Raw genomic sequence first — 25160 nt, forward strand, 5'->3', positions numbered from 1 at the left:
GGCTTTTGATACCATTGACCATGGTATCCTCCTGGACCACCTGGAGGGGTTGGGCATTGGAGACACTGTATTATGATGGTTCTGGTCCTTCCTCTCCAGCATTTACCAGAGGGTAGCACTGGGAGAGGAGGTTTTGGATCTGTGGCCACTCACTTGTGGGGTGCCACAGGGTTCCATCCTCTCCCCAGTGCTATTTAACATCTATGTGAAGCCGCTGGGGGCTATCATCTGGAGGTTTGGGGGGGGGTCATCAATATGTGGATGACACGCAGCTCTACCTCTCATTTAAATCTTCACCAAGGTTGGCCGTAGAATCTCTGTCCAAATGTCTGGAGACGGTGAGTGGCTGGATGGGGAGGAATAGGCTGAAGCTGAACCCTGACAAGACCGAGGTACTTTTGGTGGGAGACAAGAGGAGGTTGGGGGATGTTGACCTGGTGTTGAATGGGGTACGACTACCCTTGAAAGACCAGGTCCGCAGCCTGTGGGTCATTTTGGACTCCCAGCTGTCCATGGAGGCTCAGGTGACCGCTGTGAGCTGGACAGCACTGTATCAACTCCATCTGATATGGCGACTGCACCCCTTCCTTCCCAACCATCTGCTCCCATCAGTAGTACATGCCCTGGTCTCTCGTCTAGACTACTGTAATGCGCTGTACATGGGGTTACCCTTGAAGACGGTTTGGAAGCTGCTGGTGCAGAACGTGGCGGCCTGCCTGATTAAAGGCAGCCGCCGGCATGATCACATCACTCCAGTGCTGAAGGAGCTGCACTGGTTACCAGTTGTTTTCCAGGCCAAATTCAAGGTGTTGGTTTTGACCTTTAAAACCCTATGCAGTTCTGGCCCAGCCTATCTCAAGGAACACCTCCAGCAACACCAGACAGGCCGCTCAACAAGATCAGCCTCGGATGGTCTTCGCTCTGTCCCATCAGCTAGGACAGCTAGGCTGGTGTGGACAAGGGAGAGGGCCTTCTCTGTGGTGGCCCCCACTCTGTGGAACTCCCTCCCTAGAGAACTCCACCATGCCCCCTCTTAAATGAGCTTCCGCCACGCATTAAAAACGTGGTTGTTCAGGCAGGCATTTGGGGTGGGTTAGGGTATTTTTAGAAATATGATGTTTTAAAGTAGAATGTTATTGTTTTAAAACTGTTGTATTGCTGTACATCGCCCAGAGTGGCTGGGTGACCGGCCAGATGGGTGATTAAGAAATTCAATAAATAAAAATAAATAAATAAATAAATACAGCGGAAAGGAGGGATGGTTTGGAGTAGGGCTGTGCACAGAAACCCTGCTTCGCTTCAGATGCTGCTTCGGACCTTCCAAAGCAGCCCTGCTTCACACTGGACCGATTCAGACCCCATCCGCTCCACTTTGGATTCAGATCCAAAGTGAGATTTGGATATCCAAATCATTCTGATATGACATTTTCCCATTGACTTGCACTGGAAAATATAAATGGCCATAACATTTTTCATGATATATGCATGATATGTGGTGACCTCTCAGCCCCCATGGAGTGGATTCCACCTGCCAAATTTCAGACAATGTAGCCTAGTAGTTTTTGTGCTAGGTGGAGTTAAAATTTGATTTTTTCAACAAAAACTCTCAAAGCAAAGACCTCTAACTTTTCAGTGTTTCCACACAAGTGCATGAAATTTAGGGACCTGTCAGCCCCCATGGAGGGGATTCCACCTGCCAAATTTCAGACAGTTGGGCCGAGTAGGTTTTGTGCTAGGCACAGATAAAATGTGCTGTTCTCAGAAACTCAAACCAAAAGGCATAAAGACATAATCTGAGAAGTTAGGTGTTTAAGTGGTGATTAGGAGGAGGTCACTATCTGAAATCTCTTGTGCAAGTTCCTTTGAACTGCAAATAGCCCCTCTCCCCTAGTACTACTAACCTTGGTAATCTGGAGCCAGATAAAGTTGGCATCCAGGTTGTGGACAGCCAATTTGCCATCTTGGATTTAAGAGATTATTGATTCATGTAACTGCCCTGTGGTAAATATTTGCAGGATTTCTAATGTCTGGTCAACTTAATGTGCCTAGCTCCAACTTTTCAAAGTCCATATAACTTCCTTCTTCTTCTCTCTCTCTCTCGTACTCTGTTTGATTGTAACAGTAGGGATGTTGGAGAAATCTGCAACTGACTCAATTGAGTTCAGATTTCTATGAATCCAGCCCACAGATTCTGCAGCAGATAGCTTTATCCAACTTGCACAGACGCTTTCTACCTTTAGGTGCCAATAGGGATGTCAGAGAATTTCTCCACGAATCTCCAGGAGGCCGAATGCCAACACATTTGCCCCCCCCCCGAAATTGGTGGGGAAATTCTCTGACACCCCCCCGCCCCCCCCCCGGGATGGGATTTACCTCGTGCGAATGTCTCTCGTGGCGGCGGGTCCTGGCGGCGGTTCGGTGGTGGTTTGGCGGCGGCCGGTCTTCCGACCGGCCACTGCCGCCACCATTTCCAAGTAAAGTAAAAAAAAAAAAAAAAATGTGATAGGCTACGTAAAGATTTACGTAGCCTATCACGGCTAGATTTTCAAAGTCAGCCATGACAGGCTACGTAAATCTTTACGTAGCCTATCACGGCTGACTTGGGGGGGGGAAGCGCGTACGCAAATGGCGGCACCCATGGGCGCCGCCATTTGTAGGGATGGACGAAAGGGACTTACCTGGTCCTGCAGTTTGCTTCGCGGTGGGGGGGAGGCGCTTCGGTTCTCCCCCCGAAGTTCAGGCGAGGGGGGGAGGCTCCCTGCCTCGCCCGGCCAAAATTCAGGCCGGGGGGGAGGTGCCACATCCCTCGCCGCCAAAATTCAGGCCGGGGAGGAGCACCCCATCTACCCGGCTGCGAAAAAAGAAAGTAAAGTAAAAAAAACACACACACCCATGATAGGCTACGTAATGATTTACGTAGCCTATCACGGCTAGATTTCCAAAGTCAGCCATAATAAGCTATGTAAATCGTCAAGTAGCCTATCACGGATGACTTTGAAAGAAAAAAAAAGTGCGTATGCAAATGGCGGCGCCCATGGGGCGCCGCCATTTGCATTCCTTAGTTTGGCATGTCTAGTCTACGTAAAGATTTACGTAGACTACGGCGAAAATAAGGGAACGCTATTTGCGTTGCCCTTATTTTCGCCGTAGTCTACGTAAATCTTTACGTAGACTACCCATGCCCAAATAAGGAACGCAAATGGCGGCGCCCATGGGCGCCGCCATTTGCATACATTTTTTTTTTTTTCAGTCAGCCGTGATAGGCTACATAAAGATTTACATAGCCTATTATGGCTGAGTTTGAAAATCTAGCCGTGATAGGCTACGTAAACCTTTACATAGCCTATCACGTGTTTTTTTTTTTTACTTAATTTTTTTTCTTTCGCGGCCGGGGAGACGGGGCGCTCCCCCCCCCGGCTAAAATTTCGGTGGGGAGGGATGGGGCACCTCCCTCCTGGCCAGAATTTCGGCGGGGAGGGGCGGGGCACCTCCCCACCCACCAAGAATTTCGGGGGGAGAAATGGAGTGCCTTTCCCCGCTGAAAAAAGCTGCAGGCCCAGGTAAGGGACTTTCGTCCATCCCTAGGTGCCAAGCTATGTTTCATTTCCTTACATATTTTTCATTGTGCTTTATATTTGCATGCCTTTGACCAGGTATCGGGCATTGCCTACTCATGTCACACAGGGATGCTCCTGAGATATTACTGTGGTTCTTTTCAGAAGAGGACTTTCATAAGGAGTTATCTGGAGGCCTGAGGAACATCCATAGTAGTAGCAGTCTACCAGAGGTTTTTATACATTTTAAAGAAAAACTTGGTGTGTCCCAGTCCATCACACTCTCAAATCTCTCCACAACCTATGATGTAATACTGCAATTGTCCTTACCGATAAGCTTTACAAAACAAACATTTACAGAGTAGTCCTATATACCAATTATGCCTCATATTGGGCTTGCTTGCTTTGCCACAAAGTGGAGTGTTATTTAAATAATAGATGTAGGGCTTTTCCCACTGTATTTTGAAATGTGAGCATGTGTAGTACTTTGCTTGACCACTAGGGTTGGCGGAGAATTTCTCCCCGAAACTTCGGGGGGCCGAGCGCCAACGTCTTCGGCCCCCTGAACAAGTTTCGGGGAGAAATTCTCTGCCCCCCCCGCACCCCGCACCCCCCCCCCGGGACGGGACTTACCTTTGGCGAATGTCCCTCCCGGCAGCGGGTCCGGCCGACAGTTCGGCGGGTGTTCGTGCGGGGTGGGAGTGGCAGCCGGTCTTTCGACCGGCTGCCGCCGCCGCCATTCCAATAAAAGAAAAAAAAAAACGCCCCCATGATAGGCTACGTGATGATTAACGTAGCCTATCATGGCTAGATTTGCAAAGTCAGCCGTGATAGGCTACGTTAATCATCACGTAGCCTATCACAGGTGACTTTAAAAAAAAAATGTGTACGGATAATGGCAGCCCCCATAGGGAGCTGCCATTCGCGTTCCTTATTTGGTCGCTGTAGTCTACGTAAAGATTACGTAGACTACGGCGAAAATAAGGGCAACGCTATTTTTTACGTAGACTACAGCGACCAAATAAGGAACGCGAATGGCGGCTCCCTATGGGGGCCGCCATTTGCGTACTCATTTTTTTTTTTTTTTAAAGTCACCCGTGATAGGCTACGTGACGATTAGCCGTGATAGGCAAATCTAGCCGTGATAGGCTACGTTAATCATCACGTAGCCTATCATGGGGGCGTTTTTTTGTTTTTTTTTTAACTTTTAATTTCGCGGCCGGACGAGGCGAGGCGCCTCCTCCCCAGCCTGAATTTCGGCCGGGTGAGGCGGGAAGCCTCCCCCCCGGCCTGAATTTCGGCCGGGCGAGGAGGGAAGCCTCCCCCCCCGGGCCTGAACTTCGCAGGGGGAGCAGCGAAGCGCCTCCCCCCCACCGCGAAAAGCTGCGAGACCAGGTAAGTGACTTTTGTGCACCCCTATTGACCACAACACAAGCACACACACACAGAGACAGACACACAGAGACAAACAAGAGCAAAAGAAAAGCAAATACAGAACTACCTACTAGTAAAGAAAAGTGTGTGTGTGTGTGTGTGTGTGTGTATGGAAAAGATATAGAGTTCAAAAATGGGAAGGGAAGGAATACAGGAATTGAGAAGGGGAGGAGCCAAGAACAAGGGAAGGAAAGTACTTTTTAATATTTTGTGTGTGTTTAAAAGGATCTAGCTGCAAAACTACAAAGAAAGAGTTGACTTGAGAAGAGCGGGGGGGGGGGGAGTGAGCCAAAGAAAAAGGCAAGGCAAGGAAGAAAGAGTAAACTACTAAAGTACTAAAATACTAAATATGATAGCGCTCTTCAAGTACTTCACAGGTTGTCACAGAGAGGAAGGCCAGGATCTCTTCTCGATCATCCCAGAGTGCAGGACACGGAATAATGGGCTCAAGTTACAGGAAGCCAGATTCTGGCTGAACATCAAGAAAAAAGCTCCTGACTGTTAGAGCAACACGACAATGGAAACAGTTCCCTAGGGAGGTGGTGGACTCTCCCACCCTGGAGGCGTTCAAGACAGGGCTGGACAGCCATCTGTCAGGGATGCTCTGACTTGGATTCCTGCAATGAGCAGGGGGTTGGACTCAGTGGTCTTGTAGGCCCCTTCCAACCCCACTATTCTATGATGCTATGATTCTATGTTTTTTTGTTTTTAAATAAATAATCTAGAAAAGAAAGCAAGGGAATAGTTGAATTGAGAAGGGCTGGGTGGGAAAGAGTCCAACACACACATACACACACACACACACACACACACACCACAGATCTAGCCAACTCTCTCTCTAACCATCTCTAACCAGCTCTCTCTCACACAATGAAATGTCACAGGCTGATCTCCAATATATACAGTATCCCCCCACCACCAACGTCACTGATTGGAGACTGCTGGGTTACGTTCAGCCCTCATTTGGCAACTAGAGTTGTCATGTGCCAAAGCAACCTCCCTCCTCTTCCTCCTCTCCCCCTCCCTGATCTTTCTCAAGTTGATACATTTTGGAGATGGGCTGTCTGGGCTTCAGAAGGCATCAGAAGAGCTCCGAATCTCCGAGGTCGACCGAGGCACTTCATTGGTGACCCGCTTCGCTTCAGAGCACCTCAGTGCTGGTCTGATTTGCTTCGGATCTCACCGAGGCATCCCTGAAGCACGCAGATTCACTTCGGGATTCAGATTCAGCACCAATGCAATGAACAGCCCTAGTCTGAAGGAAGCATTTGGGCTGCTGCTCATTCTAGCTGAAGGGAAAACGTAGCCCAGGGTAGGGTTTCCTCCTTTCCGCTATGCATGCTCGCTTTATTAGCAAGCAGAGGGCCACTTCTAGGGATGTATGAGAATTTCCTTTCTGTTTGCAAATAACCCAGAAATGCCCTGTTCACAATCCCAAACACAAATGCAAACAAGAATGCAGGTTCTCCAAAACATTCACAAATTCCTGAAATTTCATTCACATTCACAAACTGAACTTTTGAAAAATGCCCCCACTTTCCCCATTTGAATGAATCAAAAAACAGGTTGCAAACAAGCACAGAAGCGAGCCAAGCGTTGAAGTAAAGTTTGGAGAATTTCAGTCAGTTTGAGCAGCCCTGCTTCTCCCACCCCTGGCCACACCTTTGCAAACGCCCCTCAGGCCTCCCTCTGCCTTGCACAAGAGCCTATAAGATAGCAATTGATAGAAGCATGGAGCTGGAAAATGCCCTGTTGGCTGTCTAGTCCAGTCACCAGCTTAATGCAGGACATCCCAAGCAAGAGCAGGAAGTACATTAAATGTGAGGCGTGACATTAATCCCTCCCGGCTAACCTGTGTGGAGAGCTAGGCGTGTAGCGGTGTATGTGCCATTAAATCAATCCTGATGGCGTTTCTCCTCTCAGCATGCCTTTCCCTTCTATGTTTTTTTTACACAGGAATTTGGAGTGCCTGGATTCCCCAACTGCGATTTTTCTGTGGCTGGCTTAACATGGCTGAAGCCAAAGAAGGTAAAATTGTTACCAGCTGTAACTGTGGTGTAATTGTGGACCTTACGGACCTGGTGCAGAAAGATAAGAAGCAAATGGGGCAGCAAACAGTTTGCAGGGGTGATTTCTCAGAAAGGGCAAGTAGGGCAGTGCCCACCCACTCAATCTCTCCCACCCTCCACGCCACTCATCCCAGTGGGCACAGCTGCCACTGCTGTGGAGCGCCCCCTTGTCTATCTCCGCCCCCACGGTAGCAAGCAGGAGCTGGAGCAGGGAACCCCCACCCTTCCCATGCTCAGGGCTTTGTCCTGGTACTGCAGTTTCATTTCACCAAACCAACTGTGTGATTCTAGTGGTTGCTAGGTACCCCGAGGCTTTTGTAAGCACGCAACAGGATGCAAACTGAATGCATGAATAAACTCAGCAGAGCACATTTCAAGCACAATCCTAACCTGAGGCAGCGGAATGTCTCCCCTCTCAGGAAAGAGAGGCGCAAACAACAGTGTGTAAGATGGAAGATAGCAAACAGATCCAGCTACCTTATTTGTGAAGCAGTTTTCCCCTTGAGAAGATGGGTGTTGGGAAATCAACATGCTTTCTTTGTCTAGACCGGTGGTCCCGTCACTGTTGTCTGCTGTATTCAAGAAACCAGACTGTTTCCTTCCACCCCGCTCCAGCAGCTAGGGTGTGTTTCGGATCATTGTTTTTTGGAAAACTGGATCAGGAAAATGCACATCTGGAAGCACCATCCTGAAGCCAGCCTCAGCATTATCCCATCCTTCCTCCCGAAAGCATTTTTCCTTTCCCCAGGTTAATCTCTCATGAGAACTTTCAGCTCCATTTTAGGGGCTCAAGGGAACAAAAGTGGGGATGAAACTCACCCGTCTTTTCGCGCTTTTCTGTCAGGGTGGCCACTGAGCCCATAGAATCCCAGAGTAGTTCTGATTCTGAGGAAGAGCAGTTGCTCCTGGGAGAGGAATGCGCTCCTCTTTCCCAGGGCCCACAGCTGATGGAGATTCCTCCCACCAGCATTCCTAGCTTAGAAAGCAGTCCAGGGAGTGACCGAGCACAGATGGCAGACTTGGTGGATGCGCAACGCAGACGCAGAGAGCGGCGCCAGATGGAGGGCGCGGAAAGGAGGCACAGTGCCCGGTTGGCGCGCAAACAAAGGCTGCGCCCAGAGGCTCCAAGGGAAAAGGGGAGGGACTCTCCCTAGTCCTTAAGTTCAGGGGTCTGCCAGTAACTCCCTTTCAAACGGGGACCAACTGTTCCAACGTAGGGCATAGGTACTGCGCTGCTCAGATCTAGTTGCAAACGGTAGAGTTGTTAAGTTGTAAAAGAGGAATAAAACTTTGACAGGAATCCCTTTGTCTGTGTCTGGACTTGGCTACTGGATTGGACTGAGAGAGGCCTCCGAGGAGCCCATGACATTTTCCTTCTCCGTTGGTTGTTTTAGGCCTGGCCGGTGCTCTTCTTCATGGCCACCAGTTGGTGGCTGCTGCTTTTATGGGAACGATGGTTCATGACAATGTAGCATTGTTCCAAGGGGCATCCTGGAACATAGAAATGGTGGCTGCCAGGGAGAGCAATGGTGACTGTGGGGGACAAGTGCAAAAGTGGGGGACAACAACAAGGATCTGAAAATAGTTTCCAAAGGGTAGTCATGTTAGTCTATTGCAGAAAAAACAACAAAGAGTTGTGTGGGACCTTAAAGACTAAGAAAAATTTTCTGGCATAAGCGTTTAACTCCCTGGAAAAGACCCTGATGCTGGGAAAGGCTGAAGGCAAAAGGAGAAGGGGACGGCAGAGGATGAGATGGCTAGATAGCATCACGGATGCAATGAATATGAACTTGAGCACGCTCCGGGAGAGAGCGCAGGACAGGAAGGCCTGGCGTGCTATGGTCCATGGGGTCACGAAGAGTCGGACACGACTGAACAACAACAAGTAATTGTAAGGGCTGGAGCAACTCCCTTATGACGGGTAGTTACAACAGCTGGAATTGTTTCGCTTGGAAAAATGGTGAGTAAGGGGAGACATGATAGAGATGTACAAAATTATGCATAGCGTGGAGAAGGTAAATAGGGAGTCATTTTTCTCCCTCTCTCAAAATACTAGAACCCAATGGGGTCATCCCATGGAGCTGATTGGTGGGAGGTTCAGATATAAGGAGTTAAACTATGGAATTTACTACCACAAGACATGGTAATGGCCATGAATTTGGATGGCTTTAAAAGGGGGTTGAACAAATTCCTGGAGGAGGCTATCACTGGCTACTAGTCCTGATGGCTATGTGCTACCTCCAGTACCAGAGGCAGTAAGTCTGTGTACACATGGAGAACATGGGTGGGAAGGTGCTGTTACACACGTGACCTCCTTGTGGGTTTCCTGTGGAGGGCTGCTTGGCCACTGCATGAACAGAATGCTGGACAAAGTGGACCCTTGGCCTGATCCAGCATGGCTCTTCTTATGTTCTTATGCCTTATCCATCTTGATTCATTCATTCAATCAATCAATTTATACCCTGTTAAATGCTTCCAAAAAGCCTCAGGGTACCTAATAGCAATTTTTAAAAATGAAATAGATTTAATGAAATAAAACTGACGTAAAAGTGTTATGGACTGGGAGGGGTGATGACTTTAGTTACTGGTGTAAAATTTCCTTATAAGGGACCCACAGAAAAATAATCATTGACTGGCTCCCACCAGTCACGATGAACCTCCTGACACGCCCTAGTTTGTCCAGCTGCTTGGAGGGTTTTGGAGCCCTGTTGCCAAGGATCCTTCCGTTCAGCCCAACTCTAGGGGGCGGGGGGGGGGGGCTAAAGAGAAAGGTTCTTTGTACTTCCTTGCCCAAAGCCCAGGAACACAGAACTTAACTAAGCCCTATGAAAATCCTAAGAACACGAGTGGTAGCTTAGTAACCATGTGGTCCTTCATATGGGGAAAAGGTTTTAGTGAGAAATTCCCTTTTAAAACCATGCAGCCAAATGTCCAAATATTTAAAGGGTTTTATTTATAGAAGGGGGGATAAGGAAAGGCAACAATCACACAATGACAGATTTCTAAATGAAATTTTAAAAATCAGTCCAACTTAGCCAGCTCAATGTTTCCTACTTGAGTAGAGTCTTGGGTTCCAGAGCATGCGCAGATTTCATTGCAGAGAAGACAATCTGAGAGAGAACACCTTGGCCTCCAATGAGATGTCATTGGGAAGGCAAGGCACACAGATGAATGAGAAAACTCTTACTTTTATGAGAATCTGAGTTCAGGAAAATCAGCCTCTTAGCAGAGACTGTTGTTTTATCCAGTGACGTTATACCCTCCATTTCTGATGTCAATAGCCAGCAAACCAGAACATTTCTTACTGGCTGGACCCATATTCCTATCGACCCTAAACCTGAACTATAAAGGAGCTGGCCAGCTGGCAAAAAGAGCGCAAGGGTGCAATCCTATGCATGCTTAGACAGAAAAGAAGTCTTGTATGTCCCAGCATGCTCCAGGGAGCATGGCTGGCTGGGGCATGCTGGGAAGTGTAGGACTTTTTCTGTCTGAACATGCATATGATTGCGCCCTAAGTCTTAGAATCATAGAATTGTAGGGTTGGAAGGGGCCTACGAGGCCATCGAGTCCAACCCCCTGCTCATTGCAGGAATCCAAGTAAGAGCATCCCCGACAAATGGCTGTCCAGCCTCGTCTTGAACGCCTCCAGGGAGGGAGAGCCCACCACCTCCCTAGGGAATTGGTTCCATTGTCGTATTGCTCTAACAGTCAGGACGTTTTTCCTGATGTTCAGCCAGAATCTGGCTTCCTGTAACTTAGATGCATATTGGGGAAAAATGAGATAAGAGAAGCCTATTTGGAGTGTCCCAGCATGGTGCCAACTTACCAGGGGCTCTAGGGGGCACAGTTGAGCTACATTAGAATATAGGGATTTGATTTGCCACAAAAAGTGTTTAAAACATCACTTAACCTTAGAATTAAAACCACAGCTCCCCAAATAGGGACTCTTAGCCAGTCACTTAAGAATGAAAAGCAAGTGGGTCTTTGAAAACTCTCTCTATAGAGAGTTCCAAAACAACGGCGCCCACCACTGCCCCAGTAACGGTGATCCATTACCATCAGGCCATTATGGTCAAAGAGGCGTGCACACATAGGTTGTCCCTAGTAGGGAAAGTGCACCTTTGAGGGGCGGGGTCACTTTTCATAAGTGGAAATGATGCAGGAAAAAGGGTGGCCAGCCCTCTCCCGTGCAGGGACCCTATCACCCCGTTGCTGCCATCTGACAAAACTGAAAACAATTTTGGGGGGTTGGGTGAGAGGCACTGCGAAGGGGGGTGTTGGAGAGAAGCACTTCCATATTGAGAAGCAAACGTGCAGATTGGCCTCAAGAGAGATGGACTTTAGATGCAGTGATGTGGGTTTCCTGGACATTTTTCCAGTGCCCAAAATCAAGGGATCTGGTTTAGCATGTTTCTTTGGCTGAAATGCTGTACTCACTTACCTGGGCGTAAGTCCCATTGAACTCAATAGTGCTTAGTTCTGAGTAGACCTATAAGATTGCACTGTTTGTAAATGCAAGGGGGTTGGACTCGATGGCCTTGTAGGCCCCTTCCATCCCTACTATTCTATTCTATGACTACTATGAAAACTGGAAAAGGATGCTTTGTTTCTTTCATATGGCGTGTTCATATCTTACTCTCCCCGCCACCACCACCACAGGTTGAACTCCAGCAGTGGTGTTCTGCTGCTTCTTTAATATTTTCTTCACAACTCAACAGGGGAAGGCAGAGAACTGAGGATCGTCCTCGTTGGCAAGACTGGAGCTGGGAAAAGTGCCACGGGAAACACCATCCTGGGCCGGACAGAGTTTGATTCCAGGCTTCAGGCAAAGACCACAACTGTGGCCTGCCAAAGAGCTGACGGGAGCTGGAATGGCAGGGCTGTTTCGGTGATCGACACTGCAGATATTTTTTATTCGGAAGCCTGCAGTGAGATGTTATCTGAGATTGCGCATTGTATTGACCTCTCCAGGCCCGGCCCTCACGCCCTGCTGCTGGTGACCCAGGTGGGACGCTTCACTGCAGAAGACGAGGCAGCGGCCAAGGAGGTCCAGGCCGTGTTTGGGGCGGAGGCCGCCAAGCACATGATAGTCCTGTTCACACGCAAAGAAGACTTAGGAGGGGGCTCCTTGCAGGAGTATGTGATGGGATCAAATAACAAGGCCCTCCAGAAGCTGATTAACAAATGCAGGGACCGCTTCTGTGCTTTCAATAACAGGGCAGCTGGAGCAGAACGGGAGAGGCAGGTCTCTGACCTGATGGAGATGGTCCAGACGATGGTTCAGGAGAATGGAGGGAGACATTACGTCAATAAGCTGTACCTGGAGCCTGACTTAACTAGTACAAACCTCAGATATCACATGGCAAAAAACAGAAGAGCCGTGCAAAGGGCCTCTGAGGTCCTAATTCGTAGCACTGTGTTTGCAATCTCTTCATTTCCTATAGTTGTATTCTGGCTCTTGTGGAAGTTCCCTGCAGTTGTCTTCTCCTTCCTGCGTACATTTCATGCAGTTGTATTCTGGCTCTTATATAAGTTCCCTGTAGATGTATTCTGGCTGTTCTATCGTAACATTTGTCGTTTCCTCAACTGGCTTATTTCTTCTGTTACAAAATCCAATTAACCATCTTGCGTTCAGACATTCAATAGACTAATGAATTAACAGTCTGATAAATACATGAACATTCACTGCTGAAGACAGGGCAGCAGCAAAGCAAGTCCAGAAGGTGTTTAGAATGGAGGCCACAAACCACATGACTGTCTTCTTGTTCACCCACAAGGAGGAATTAACTCTGTTTCCTTAAATCTGTTTAAAGAATCTTCAGAGTCTGTTTCTTACATCTGCAGAATCTGTTTCTTTAAAATGTTTTAATCATTTTAATGTGGTATTTTATTCTTTTATCTTGTTGTTTACTGCTCCAAAATCTTTGATGTGGAGCGGTACATAAATATTGTAAACAAGCTAACAAACATTCCTGGTTTAATGAAATCACTGGTGCAGAAATAGCCTTCGGACAGCCTGTTGCAGGCTCCTGAAGTGGTTGAAATCTCCGGGGTTAGAGCTACCCAGGTTTGGTGCCCTTTGGGTAAGACAGCACTGCAGGCTGTTTGTTTTATTTACAAACTTATATACGGTGCACAAATGGAAGCAAACAGCAGGCACTCTTACAAGTCAGCAGGTCTGCTGTCCCTCATCAGACCCCCAGAAAGAGACCCTTCACCCCAATTTGCTTCACCTTCAGATGAACAGATCTGTCAGTCCTGTCAATCGGTCATTCCGTTTCTGCCTGTGCTTGTTGTGGTTTGTTTTTAATTTTTAAATCCATATGGAAACTTCTACACATATTTTGTAATGTACATAGAAATACTCTCATTAATGTATGCATTTTTGTGTGTATTTTCAAATGTACCCATTTACCCACTGACTAAAGCGTGTTCGTGCACATTTTGGAAAGATATGCATTTTTATTTTTGTATTTATTTACAATATTTGTAGACCGCTCCATATCTAAAACAGATTTCGGAGCGATGAACATAAAAGGTAAAATAGTAAAAGGATAAAAGGATTTTTCTTTGCACGTCTGAAACATGTGCAGATGATGTGGAATAGATTATTCTTTGTTTGGCAGAACAACTGCAAATTGCATTCATGTCTGCATTCAGTTCTGGGAGGTCAGTTCGGGGGGGGGCTCAATTTTTAAAAAATCCTCAACAGAATGAATTTCTCTGCCATCCCTACTTGAAGGCGCTCCTCCTTCCAGACCATAACACAGATTCCTAGAGCTGGCCAGGGCCTTGTAGGTCTCCTTAGAGAGGCTCATCTGGTGACTACCTTAAATGTCCTTTTGGTACCAGGCAAAGACCTTTAAAAAAAATGAATTTCCCAGGCTTTTAATATCACCCAGAGCTCAGATGCAGGACTGATATTAATACACACAGGTCACACCCAGTGCCCTGCCCAGTGCTGGAACCCATTTGCAGCTGCTCTTTGCATTCACTCCCTCCATCTCTGCCACCACCCCTCCTGCAATGACTATGGAACCGGCAGCTGAAAAGATTTTTAGCTTATGAAAATGTGGATCTTTATTCAGAGCTAAAAATAGTCACAAATTGGCCCTGGAAAAGTACGGGAGGAGAACTCAGAAAACACAGCAATGCAGTGGGATTTCCCATAAAACGTGCATGAACAAAAGATGGAAATTGAAATTCCAGGGAAAGGGGTTAGTGGGACGCAGCCTGGGTCCTCCAATTTATGCCTGACTATTCCACACCAACAGAAACACAGTCATACTTATCCAAACAATTGCAAGCTGAAAGTGGGAGAAACAGACCTTAAGAAACCCTCTGAGGTAATTATAGTGCTTGCAAGGCAAGATGGGAGCCAAAAAAACTAGGGGTGGGGGTGGGGGGAGAAATGTGAAAGTGAAAGGAGCCTTTCTGGGAAATGTGGTGCTTTGCTAGAAACCCTTTTGTGGCAGGAGTGGCTTGCAGCCAACACTTGCTGGCATTTGCCAGAGAGTCAAGGCCACTGGGCTTTTTAAAGAAATGTTATTTTTGTATGATGTGTTTAGTTTTTATTGTTTTTAATTTGGCTTGCTGCCACATTGGAGATTTTTTCCCTTAAAATGCATGCTATAATCTGCCTATACAAAATGATTTCTAAATGAACTAAATAAGCTAAAATGCATTTACCTCAGTATGACAGCAGGCGCATGGTTTCACTGTGCATCACAGCATACGTGGTTTCAGGGGTGTGCTGATGTGCTAGCGTCCACGTCCTCATCTCAGGGACACAGACTTCATGGCTACATAATGTTCACAAACCATTCACAGTAACTGCTCCAAATGGGAAGAGGGGGCAGATCTCCCCTTTCTGGACATGCTGGAGACTCGAGGAAGTGTTGAATGGGAGCAGGACACCGACAAGTGTCAGTTGAACGCTTAACACCCAGAGAATCACTTTGCTAAGTGGGTGGTATTGTTCCCCCGCCTCTTGGAGCACCTACCTTCTCCTGAACTTCCCCCCTTTTCTGATCTGTCACTGCCAAGAGTGTGCAGATTAGCCTACACCTGCCAAGATGTGGAGCAGCATATAAATGCTGTGAATAACTATATGCAGACTTGGCTTCCATGTATGTTCCCTACTGCACTTTGTTACCTTTGAGAGCTGAAACACAAGGACATTGACAAGGCAAGGCTGTACATACCGGGCAGCCTTAAATGTGCAGTTGTGCACTTGCGCAAGACCAAGAAATTATATAATGATGATGATGGAGGAGAAGGAGAAGGAGAAGAAGATCCCATTTGCTCAGACATGAGTGACAGCCCCTCCAAAGTGCCATTGGGGCATCATTGGAGGGGCAGTCACTGGCAAAAGAGGCTTGAGGCGGCACAGGTGGGAACAATCGGGAAGAGTGGCAGGTGTTTTCGCCATTCGTGCTGAGCGGCTCTGTACCCAATTGCAGCAACCCACAGTGGGTTGGCTCTGCTGGGTTCGACAGCACAACAACCCCCCATGGCTCATGAGTTCACCGACCACTAGAACAAGCCATGGGTTGTCAGGGTAGCTTGTTGCCCCCAAAATAAGCCACCCTGCAGGAAGCTGTCTGGTTTTGGACAACACAACAACCCACCATGGTTAGTTGCCCATGATGGGTTGTTGTGTTGTGTGAACCCAGTCAGTGAGTCCACCTTCTCAGGCCAATTGTCACAAGCTCCTATTGCTCTTGCTCCTCCTCTTTTATTGATTGATTGATTGATTGAATGATTGATTGATTTGATTTGAATTGTGCCCTGCTTTTCTGCCAAGAAAAATGGCACTCAAGGTGGCTTACAATCATAAATAAAACATTATTAAAACCACCATAAAACAATGCATTAAAATACAATAAAAACACAGCAGTAACAGAATGAATATAGCACACAACCCAGCAGACCTTCTTACGTGCCAAAGGCCTGCTCCTTGGTCGTGGTGGAAGCAGAAAAACAGCTGCAGCACCACAAAATATCCAAATTCTGACTGTAATAAAAGGGTCTTGTCAGTCTGCCTAAAGGCCAACAAGGAAGGGGCTACACCTATTTCCTGTGCAAGGGGGGTACTCCAGAGTTGGGGGGCCCACCAGGGAAAAGGCCCTGTCCTTGGTACTCCTGAGTGAAACAGCTTAGCTGATGAACCAGGGAGCAAGATGCTAGATGCCAATCTTAATGCTCAGATATGTACATTTGAGTGCAGGTAATCCTTCAGATCCCCTTCATGGATCACTGCCTTGTTGTGGCGAAGGGGCTTGCGTAACTCAGTGAAGCCATAAGCTATGCCGTGCAGGGCCACCCAAGACGGACAGGTCATGGCAGAGAGTTCTGACAAAATGTGGTCCACTGGAGAAGGAAATGGCAACCCACTCCAGTATTCTTGCCAAGAAAACCCCATGGAACGTATCACAAGGCTAAAAGATATGACGCCCGAAGATGAGCCCCTCAGGTCGGAAGGTGTCCAATATGCTACTGGGGAAGAGCAGAGGGTATTTCCAAGTAGCGCCAGAAAGAGTGAAGCGGCTGGGCCAAACCCGAAAGGACACTCAGCTGTGGATGTGTCTGGTGGTGAAAAGAAAATCCGATGCTGTAAAGAACAATATTGTTTAGGAACCTGGAATGTCAGATCAATGAATCAAGGTAAGCTGGAGGTGGTCAAACATGAGATGGCAAGATTGAACATCGACATCTTGGGAATCAGCGAACTAAAATGGACAGGCATGGGTGAATTTAATTCAGGTGACCATCATATCTACTATTGTGGGCAAGAATCCCTTAGAAGAAATGGAGTAGCATTCATAGTTAACAAAAGGGTGGGAAAAGCAGTACTGGGGTACAATCTTAAAAATGATAGAATGATCTCAGTACGAATCCAAGGCAGGCCATTCAACATCACAGTAATTCAGGTCTATGCCCCGGCCACTGAGGCCGAAGAAGCTGAGGTTGATCGGTTCTATGAAGACCTACAACACCTTCTAGAACTAACACCAAAAAAAGATGTCCTCTTCATCATAGGGGATTGGAATGCTAAAGTAGGAAATCAAGAAATCACCGGGATAACAGGCAGGCATGGCCTTGGTGTACAAAACGAAGCAGGACAAAAGCTAATCGAGTTTTGCCAAGAGAACACGCTGATCATAGCAAACACTCTTTTCCAACAGCACAAGAGGCGACTCTACACATGGACGTCACCAGATGGTCAATATCGAAATCAGATTGATTATGTCCTTTGCAGCCAAAGATGGAGAAGCTCCATACAGTCAGTAAAAACAAGACCTGGAGCTGACTGTGGCTCAGATCATGAGCTGCTTCTTGCAAAATTTCATCTTAAATTGAAGAACGTAGGGAAAACCACTAAACCGTTCAGGTATGACCTAAATCATATCCCTGATGAATATACAGTGGAGGTGAGGAATAGATTTCAGGGATTAGACCTGATAGACAGAGTGCCTGAGGAACTATGGATGGAGGTCCGTAACATTGTTCAGGAGGCAGCAACGAAATCCATCCCAAAGAAAAAGAAATGCAAGAAAGCAAAGTGGCTGTCTGATGAGGCTTTACAAGTAGCTCACGAAAGAAGGGAAGCGAAAAGCAAGGGAGAAAGGGGAAGATATACCCAACTGAATGCAGAGTTCCAGAGAATAGCAAGGAGAGACAAGAAGGCCTTCTTAAATGAACAATGCAAAGAAATCGAGGAAAACAACAGAATGGGAAAGACTAGAGATCTCTTCAAGAAAATCGGAGATCTCAAGGGAACGTTTTGTGCAAAGACGGGCATGATAAAGGACAAAGAAGGCAGGGACCTAACAGAAGCAGATGAGATTAAGAAGAGGTGGCAAGAATACACAGAAGAACTATACAGGAAAGATCTGAATGTCCCTGATAGCCATGATAGTGCGGTCACTGAACTTGAGCCGGACATCCTAGAGAGTGAAGTCAAGTGGGCCTTAGGAAGCATTAGTAACAACAAAGCTAGCGGAGATGATAGTCTTCCAGCTGAACTATTTAAAATCCTAAAAGATGATGCTGTTAAAGTGCTGCATTCAATATGTCAGCAAATCTGGAACACTCAACAGTGGCCACAAGACTGGAAAAGGTCAGTTTACATTCCAATTCCAAAGAAGGGCAACGCCAAGGAGTGTTCAAACTACCGCACAATTGTGCTCATTTCACATGCCAGCAAGGTGATGCTCAAAATCCTACAAGCTAGGCTTCAGCAGTATGCGAACCGAGAACTACCGGAAGTACAAGTTGGGTTTCGAAGAGGCAGAGGAACTAGAGATCAAATCGCCAACATTCGCTGCATCATGGAGAAAGCAAGAGAATTCCAGAAAAACGTCTATTTCTGCTTCATTGACTACACTAAAGCCTTTGATTGTGTGGATCACAACAAACTGTGGCAAAGTCTTAAAGTGATGGGAGTACCAGACCACCTTACCTGTCTCCTGAGAAACCTGTACGAGGGTCAAGAAGCAACAGTAAGAACCAGACATGGAACAACCGAGTGGTTCAAAATTGGGAAAGGAGTACGACAAGGCTGCATATTGTCACCCTGCTTATTTAACTTATATGCAGAGTACATCATAAGAAATGCCGGGTTGGATGAATGAGAGGTCGGAATTAAGATTGCTGGGAGAATTATCAACAACCTCCGATATGCAGACGATACCACCCTAATGGCAGAAAGCGAAGAGGATCTCAAGAGCCTCTTGTTGAGGGTGAAAGAGGAGAGTGCAAAAGCTGGTTTGAAACTCAACATTAAAAAAACTAAGATCATGGCATCTGGCCCCATCACTTCCTGGCATATAGAAGGGGAAGAAATGGAAGCAGTGACAGATTTTACTTTCTTGGGCTCCAAGATCACCGCAGACGGTGACTGTAGCCATGAAATTAAAAGACGCTTGCTCCTGGGGAGGAAAGCTGTGGCCAACCTAGACAGCATAGTAAGAAGCAGAGACATCACCTTGCCGACAAAGGTCCATCTAATCAAAGCTATGGTTTTCCCAGTAGTAATGTATGGCTGTGAGAGCTGGACTATAAGGAAGGCTGAGCGCCGAAGAATTGATGCTTTCGAACTGTGGTGCTGGAGAAGACTCTTACGAGTCCCCTGGACTGCAAGGAGGTCAAATCAGTCCATCCTAAAGGAACTCAACCCTGAGTGCTCATTGGAAGGACAGATACTGAAGCTGAAGCTCCAATATTTTGGCCACCTAATGCGAAGAGAAAACTCTCTGGAAAAGACCCTGCTTCCAGTGTCTCAGCAGACAGCCATCTTGCCTTCTTGGTTTTCTTTTTGTTTGGGACATTTTTTGTTGCCGCCTCCTGAACAACGTTGCGAACTTCTGCCCATAGTTCTTCCGGGACCCTATCTACTAAATCTAGTCCCTTAAATCTATTCTTCACCTCCACTGCATATTCATGAGGAATATTAGTGAGCTCATATCTAACTGATCTGTGGGCCTTCCCTATTCTCTTTAGTCTGATTCTAACTTGTGCAATAAGAAGTTCGCAATCTGAGCTACAGTCAGCTCCAGGTCTTGTTTTTCCCGACTGTATAGATGTTCGCCACCTTTGGCTACAAAGGATGTAGTCAATCTGATTTCGGTGTCGACCACCTGGTGAAGTCCATGTGAAGTCCATGTCCATGTATAAAGTCATCTACGTATAAAGGCATACATAGGCTTATATAAATGAGCAGCATTTATCTCCCCTCCACTTAAAAAACAAACCCAAAACTATTAAAAAAAAAAAAAAGCTTTCTGTTCAGAGGAACATAGGAAGCCAGTTCTGTGTAGACCAGATGTAGCGCTATAGACTTGGAACTGGGCACTGAGGGAGGCTACGGAGGCATCCAACAGTTCCTGATCAAGTCCTTACCAAAGGGTCCAGTTTCACTGGAGCCATAGAGAATCTGGAGGCGGGGAGAGCTGTGTCTTCCCTTGCTGCCTCCCACCAGTCCCACACCTTCCACTCCTACTCACCAGTGGAGCTACATGTGTGTTTCCACAACTGGCTGAGGGGGCTAGTGGCAAGGAGTCCCCTGGGTGAAACTGGGCTCCGCAAAACTGAGCATCCCCCAGAAATTTTGCAAATGACTATTGGTGTTTTTATCCAGGAGACGTGGACTGCCTTGAATCCTGAGCTGTGGCTCATCCTTCCTTGAAGGGCAACATGGCCAACAGTGAGTCCTGTGGCAGTTATCATACTGCCACCATGAAACTCTGGACTGCTGTCTTGGTTCCTTACAGTTTCAAGGTGGCCACCAAAGAGCCTCTTTCCCAGGGCCTCTTTGTCACATACCGAGGCAAAAACTGAGGCCAGGATGCGTATTAAAAGGGGGCATGTGGGGCCATATGATCTGCCTCGCCCTGAACTGGCAAGGGAAGTACAGGCAGGGAACTCTCTGGATGGCGTTGGCTAAATCATGTCTCTGCTTGAGTTATCGCCCGGGACTCCTGGGATGATCACATTACAGCTGTGTGCAGATGGCCTCTCAAAATTCTCCACCTTATTTGTGGGCAGAGAATTTTGCCGCTGGAGCCGCAGCCAGGTAGGCTTTGTTTCACAGAGCTTTCGTGGCGGGGGGGCTCCGTTCCGCCATGGGTTCCAGGGGCCGAATTCACTGGAATTCAGCCCCCCTGGGATCCGTGGTGGAATTCTTTAACATCCCTAGTCCTGATGGCTCTATGCTACCTCCAGTATCAGAGACAGTATGCCTATGTACACCAGCTGCTGGGGAACATGGGCGGGGGGTGGTGTTGCACTCATGTCCTGCTTGTGGGCTTCCCATTGGGCAGCTGGTTGGCCACATGTGAACAGAATGCTGGACTAGGTGGACCCTTGGTCTGATCTAGCAGGGCTCTTCTTATGTTTTTATGCCACTTTCCAGTAAATTGTCAAAGCAGTTAACATACTGATAACATACTCATAAAAATATAACACTAAAAATACAAAAAAATAACCATTGGTCAGTAATAAAACTGTAGCTACACTGGCTGGGTCACATCTCAGGGAAAGCCTGCATGATATGAGAGAGCCACTGTGGGGTGATGTTTAGAATGTTCGACCGGGGGTGTCATCACACGAAGCAGAAATCCTGTGACGGAACCAGGACTTTCTGCCTCCGTTTCCTTCTCAGGATCATGATGCGCTCCACCACCCCCCTTCCCTCCCTTTATCCGGGAGTTCTGTATGTTTCATGTATGCAGCCACAAGATGGCGATGTGGACCAGCTTGTCTTTTCTCATGGAAAAACAGAAATGGATCCATTTATTACTAGTTTATCCCATTTCAAATTAACCCCCGAAATTGCTTGGAAAGGACGAGAGAGGTGCTGGAGGTTGACGACATCATGTACAGGACCTGCCAATGTCCGTGAATGACCAATCTCAATTGCAGCATAAAAGCCCTGTGTGATGACACCGTGGGACTGTGGAGACCCGGGTTCAAGTCTCCACTCGACCACGGCACCTCTAGTGAGCTCCACCACAATGAGTGCCTAGGAATCACTTGTGGGCAGATTTTTTGTAAGATGCTCAAGCAAGCTTCCTTGTCTGCTTCCTTATGAAACTGTAAGCAGCTTATGCACAGGCCCCTGGTATGACATTTCTAGTAAGCCAGTGGGTAGCATGTGTATGAATTCCTTGTGGGCAGATTTTGTAGAGAGTAGACTTTATTGACATGGCATACTTACCTCTTGCTTGGCTCAAACAGAACCTGAACTGAGAATCGTCCTCTTGGGCAGAACGGGATCTGGGAAGAGCGCAACAGGAAACACCATCCTGGCATCTGGTAGAGCATTCCAAAGCAGCATCTCATGCAGCTCAATAACAAAGGAGTGTGAAAAAAAGGACACCATCTTTGAGGGGAGGAAAATTGTAGTTCTTGACACCCCTGGCTTTTTTGACTCCAACAGTAAACTACTCTTTAAATTGAAATGTACTGAGGAGTGGATTACACTTCTCCAACCAGGGCCCCATGCTATACTTGTTGTTATAAGGATAGATAAGATAACTCAAGAGGGAAATGAGTCTATTCGGAAGATTAAGAAGTATTTAAGAGTTGAAGGGAAAAGGTTTCTGATTCTTTTATTCACCCATAAAGATGCTTTAGATAATGAGCGCTTGACTCTAGAGCAGTTCTTAGAAACCGCAGGGGAAGACCTGAAGGCCCTAATCGGTATGTCTGAAAACCAATGCATTGCTTTCAACAATAGCCTTAAAGGAGAAGAAAGATCACGTCAGGTCAAGGAACTGATTCAAATGATTGACGGCCTGGTGACCCTTAATGGCACTAGGCAGCCCTATTACACAGAGGAATTGTTCAAAAAGGACAATAGGTGGAGCTGTTCTGTACTGTAGTATAAGCAGAAAAGGCTGTGGAGTCAAGGATGGAAATATGTTTGCCAACGAACCCTAATTTCCATTCTGATTCTGAAGGATTTAGTCTCCGTCCCGCAGAAATGAAACTCCGCAGGGCTAACTTGGTTTTTCCACCTCCTCCTCTAGCCACAATCCTTTTCACCTTGTACAGTCACCAGGTCCCTGGGTGTGGACAATGAAAGCTTCTTTTTCCGCTGGGTAAACTACTCCTTTGTTTTACGGAGACACCTTCTGCTGCTTGTCATTGCTGCACGTGTCGCTCTCTGTGACGTAAACTACTCAGGGCATTAAAATGTAGCAGGCGGCTTACTGTCTCTTTCATTTTTTACTCACAAGTAAGAGTCGGACACGACTGAACGACTGAACAACAACAACAAAGCAGGCAGGGCCCCGACCTGGATCAGGAGCACTGCACACAGGTCGGGCAGTCTTAAATGCTCCCTTCCCACCTGCTTGGTTTTTTTTGTGACTTTTTTAGGTATACACCTCAAACAAAATTGTTCTCAGAATTAAAAGAGCTACTCAATTCTCACTGTGTATGTTTGAAAACAGATGCAATTAAAATATATAATCAGACACTAATGTACTTTGAAGAATTTATTTTATTTATTTATGTATTAAATTTATTAATCGCCCATCTGGCTGGTCACCCAGCCACTCTGGGCGATGTACAGCATACAATAAAACAGTTTAAAACAATAAAATTCTACAATAAAAACATTTTCTAAAATACCCTAACCCACCCCAAATGCCTGCCTGAACAACCACGTTTTTAATGCACGGTGGAAGCTCATTAAAGAGGGGGCACAGCGGAGTTCCCTAGGGAGGGAGTTCCACAGAGTGGGGGCCGCCACAGAAAAGGCCCTCTCCCTCGTCCCCACCAGCCTAGCTGTCCTGGCTGATGGGACAGAGAGAAGGCCATCCGAGGCTGATCTTGTTAAGCGGCCTGTCTGGTGCTGCTGGAGGCGCTCCTTAAGATAGGCTGGGCTGGAACCATATAGGGTTTTAAAGGTCAATACCAACACCTTGAATTTGGCCTGGAAAACAACTGGTAACCAGTGCAACTCCTTCAGCACTGGAGTGATGTGATCTTGCTGGCGGCTGCCTTTAATCAGGCGAGCCGCCATGATCTGTACCAGCTGCAGCTTCTGAACCGTCTTCAAGGCTAACCCCATGTAGAGTGCATTACAGTAGTCTAAATGAGAGGAGACCAGGGCATGTACTACTGATGGGAGCAGATGGTCGGGAAGGAAGGGGCGCAACCGCTGTATCAGATGGAGTTGGTCTGCGCTGTCTGGCTCACAGCTGACACCTGAGCCTCCATGGACAGCTGGGAATCCAAAATGACCCCCCAGGCTGCGGACCTGGTCTTTCAAGGGTAACTGTACCCCATTCAACACCAGGTCAACATCCCCCAACCTCCTCTTGTCTCCCACCAAAAGGACCTCAGTCTTGTCAGGGTTCAGCTTCAGCTTATTCCTCCCCATCCAGGCTAGGGAAGTACAAAAGTCACTTACCTGTTCACGGATTATGCTGATGCTGGGGGGGAGGCGCTCCATCCCTCCCCCTGAAATTCTGGCCGGGGGGGGCGCTCTGTCCCTCTCCCCCCCCCCGAATCCTGGCTGGCCGGCTCCGCTCTGCAGGGATTCTGCGGAGCCGCCGGCCGGCTCCGCCAGTGGCCGGACATCTGGCCACTGGCTAGCAGGGACGCAAATGGCGGTGGCCATAGCCGCCACCGTTTGCGTCCTTGCAGTCAGCCGTGATAGGCTACGTAAATGTTTACATAGCCTATCACGGCTGAGTAAAAAACACACACGTGCGTACGCAAATGGCGGCGCCCATGGGCACCGCCATTTGCATTCCTTCTTTTGGCACGTCTTAGTCTACGTAAACATTTACATAGACTACGGCGAAAATAAGGGGAACACAAATAGCGTAGATGCTACGCTATTTGCGTTCCCCTTATTTTCGCCGTCTTAGTCTATGTAAATGTTTACGTAGACTAAGACGTGCCAAAATAAGGAAGGCAAATGGCGGCGCCCATGGGCGCCGCCATTTGCATACGCACGTGTGTGTTTTTTTCTTTTAAATCAGCCTTGATAGGTTATGTAAACATTTACGTAGCCTATCACGGTGTTTTTAAAAAATCTAGCCGTGATAGGCTATGTAAATCTTTACGTAGCCTATCACGTTTTTTTGTTTTGTTTTGTTTTTAACTGGAAATGGTGGCGGCGGCAGCCAGTTGGAAGACCGGCTGCCGCAGCCGCCGCCACCAAACCGCCGCCGGAGCCACAGCCGCCAGGAAGATCCGCCCAAGGTAAGTCCCGTCCCGGGGGGGCAGACCGTTCCGCCACCGATTTCGGGGGGCCAAATGCGCTGGCATTCGGCCTTCCCGAGATCCGTGGCGGAATTCTCTGACATCCCTAATCCAGGCACTCACCGTCTCCAGACATTTGGACAGGGATTCTACAGCCAACCTTGGTGAAGATTTGAATGAGAGGTAGAGCTGCGTGTCATCCACATATTGATGACACCGCACCCCAAACCTCCTGATGATAGCCCCCAGCGGCTTCACATAGATGTTAATTAGCAATGGGGAGAGGATGGAACCCTGTGGCACCCCACAAGTGAGCAGCCACGGGTCCAAAACCTCCTCTCCCAGTGCTACCCTCTGGTACCTGCCGGAGAGGAAGGAC

The 25160-nt window shown here is 47.5% G+C and overlaps 2 protein-coding genes across 4 annotated transcripts in view; both read left to right on the forward strand.

Moving 5' to 3' along the window:
* LOC146345372 (GTPase IMAP family member 2-like) overlaps positions 1-16369 on the forward strand; it is a 27022-nt gene extending 10653 nt beyond the window's left edge. For 2 of the 3 annotated variants that reach the window (XM_084860114.1, XM_084860111.1), the window contains exons 2-3: positions 6945-7016; positions 11776-16369. In XM_084860114.1, the coding sequence (XP_084716240.1) occupies positions 6998-7016; positions 11776-12677 (921 nt within the window). In that variant the 5' untranslated portion in view covers positions 6945-6997 and the 3' untranslated portion in view covers positions 12678-16369. Of the gene's footprint in view, positions 1-301; positions 393-6944; positions 7017-11775 lie in introns of all 3 variants that reach the window. The other variant, XM_084860113.1, reaches the window with a different exon arrangement.
* A 5092-nt stretch (positions 16370-21461) lies between these two features.
* On the forward strand, positions 21462-22763 carry LOC146345373 (GTPase IMAP family member 4-like). The gene is made up of 2 exons (XM_084859848.1): positions 21462-21558; positions 21797-22763. Exons 1-2 carry the CDS (start codon positions 21462-21464, stop codon positions 22441-22443), a joined length of 744 nt encoding a protein of 247 aa, XP_084715974.1. The 3' UTR covers positions 22444-22763.
* The last annotated feature ends 2397 nt before the right edge of the window (positions 22764-25160 follow it).

This window comes from Heloderma suspectum, chromosome 5 (assembly GCF_057233095.1).
Source record: "Heloderma suspectum isolate Gila_16-S chromosome 5, 16-S_ref, whole genome shotgun sequence".
Classification (NCBI taxonomy): Eukaryota; Metazoa; Chordata; class Lepidosauria; order Squamata; family Helodermatidae; genus Heloderma; species Heloderma suspectum.

Excerpts from the sequence above, each read along its gene's own strand:
- LOC146345373 (XM_084859848.1), top strand. The coding sequence starts at position 21,462 with ATGACCAATCTCAATTGCAGCATAAAAGCCCTGTGTGATGACACCGTG. Across the intron at positions 21,559-21,796 it reads ACTCGACCACGGCACCTCTA|AACCTGAACTGAGAATCGTC; the intron begins GTGAGCTCCACC and ends TGGCTCAAACAG.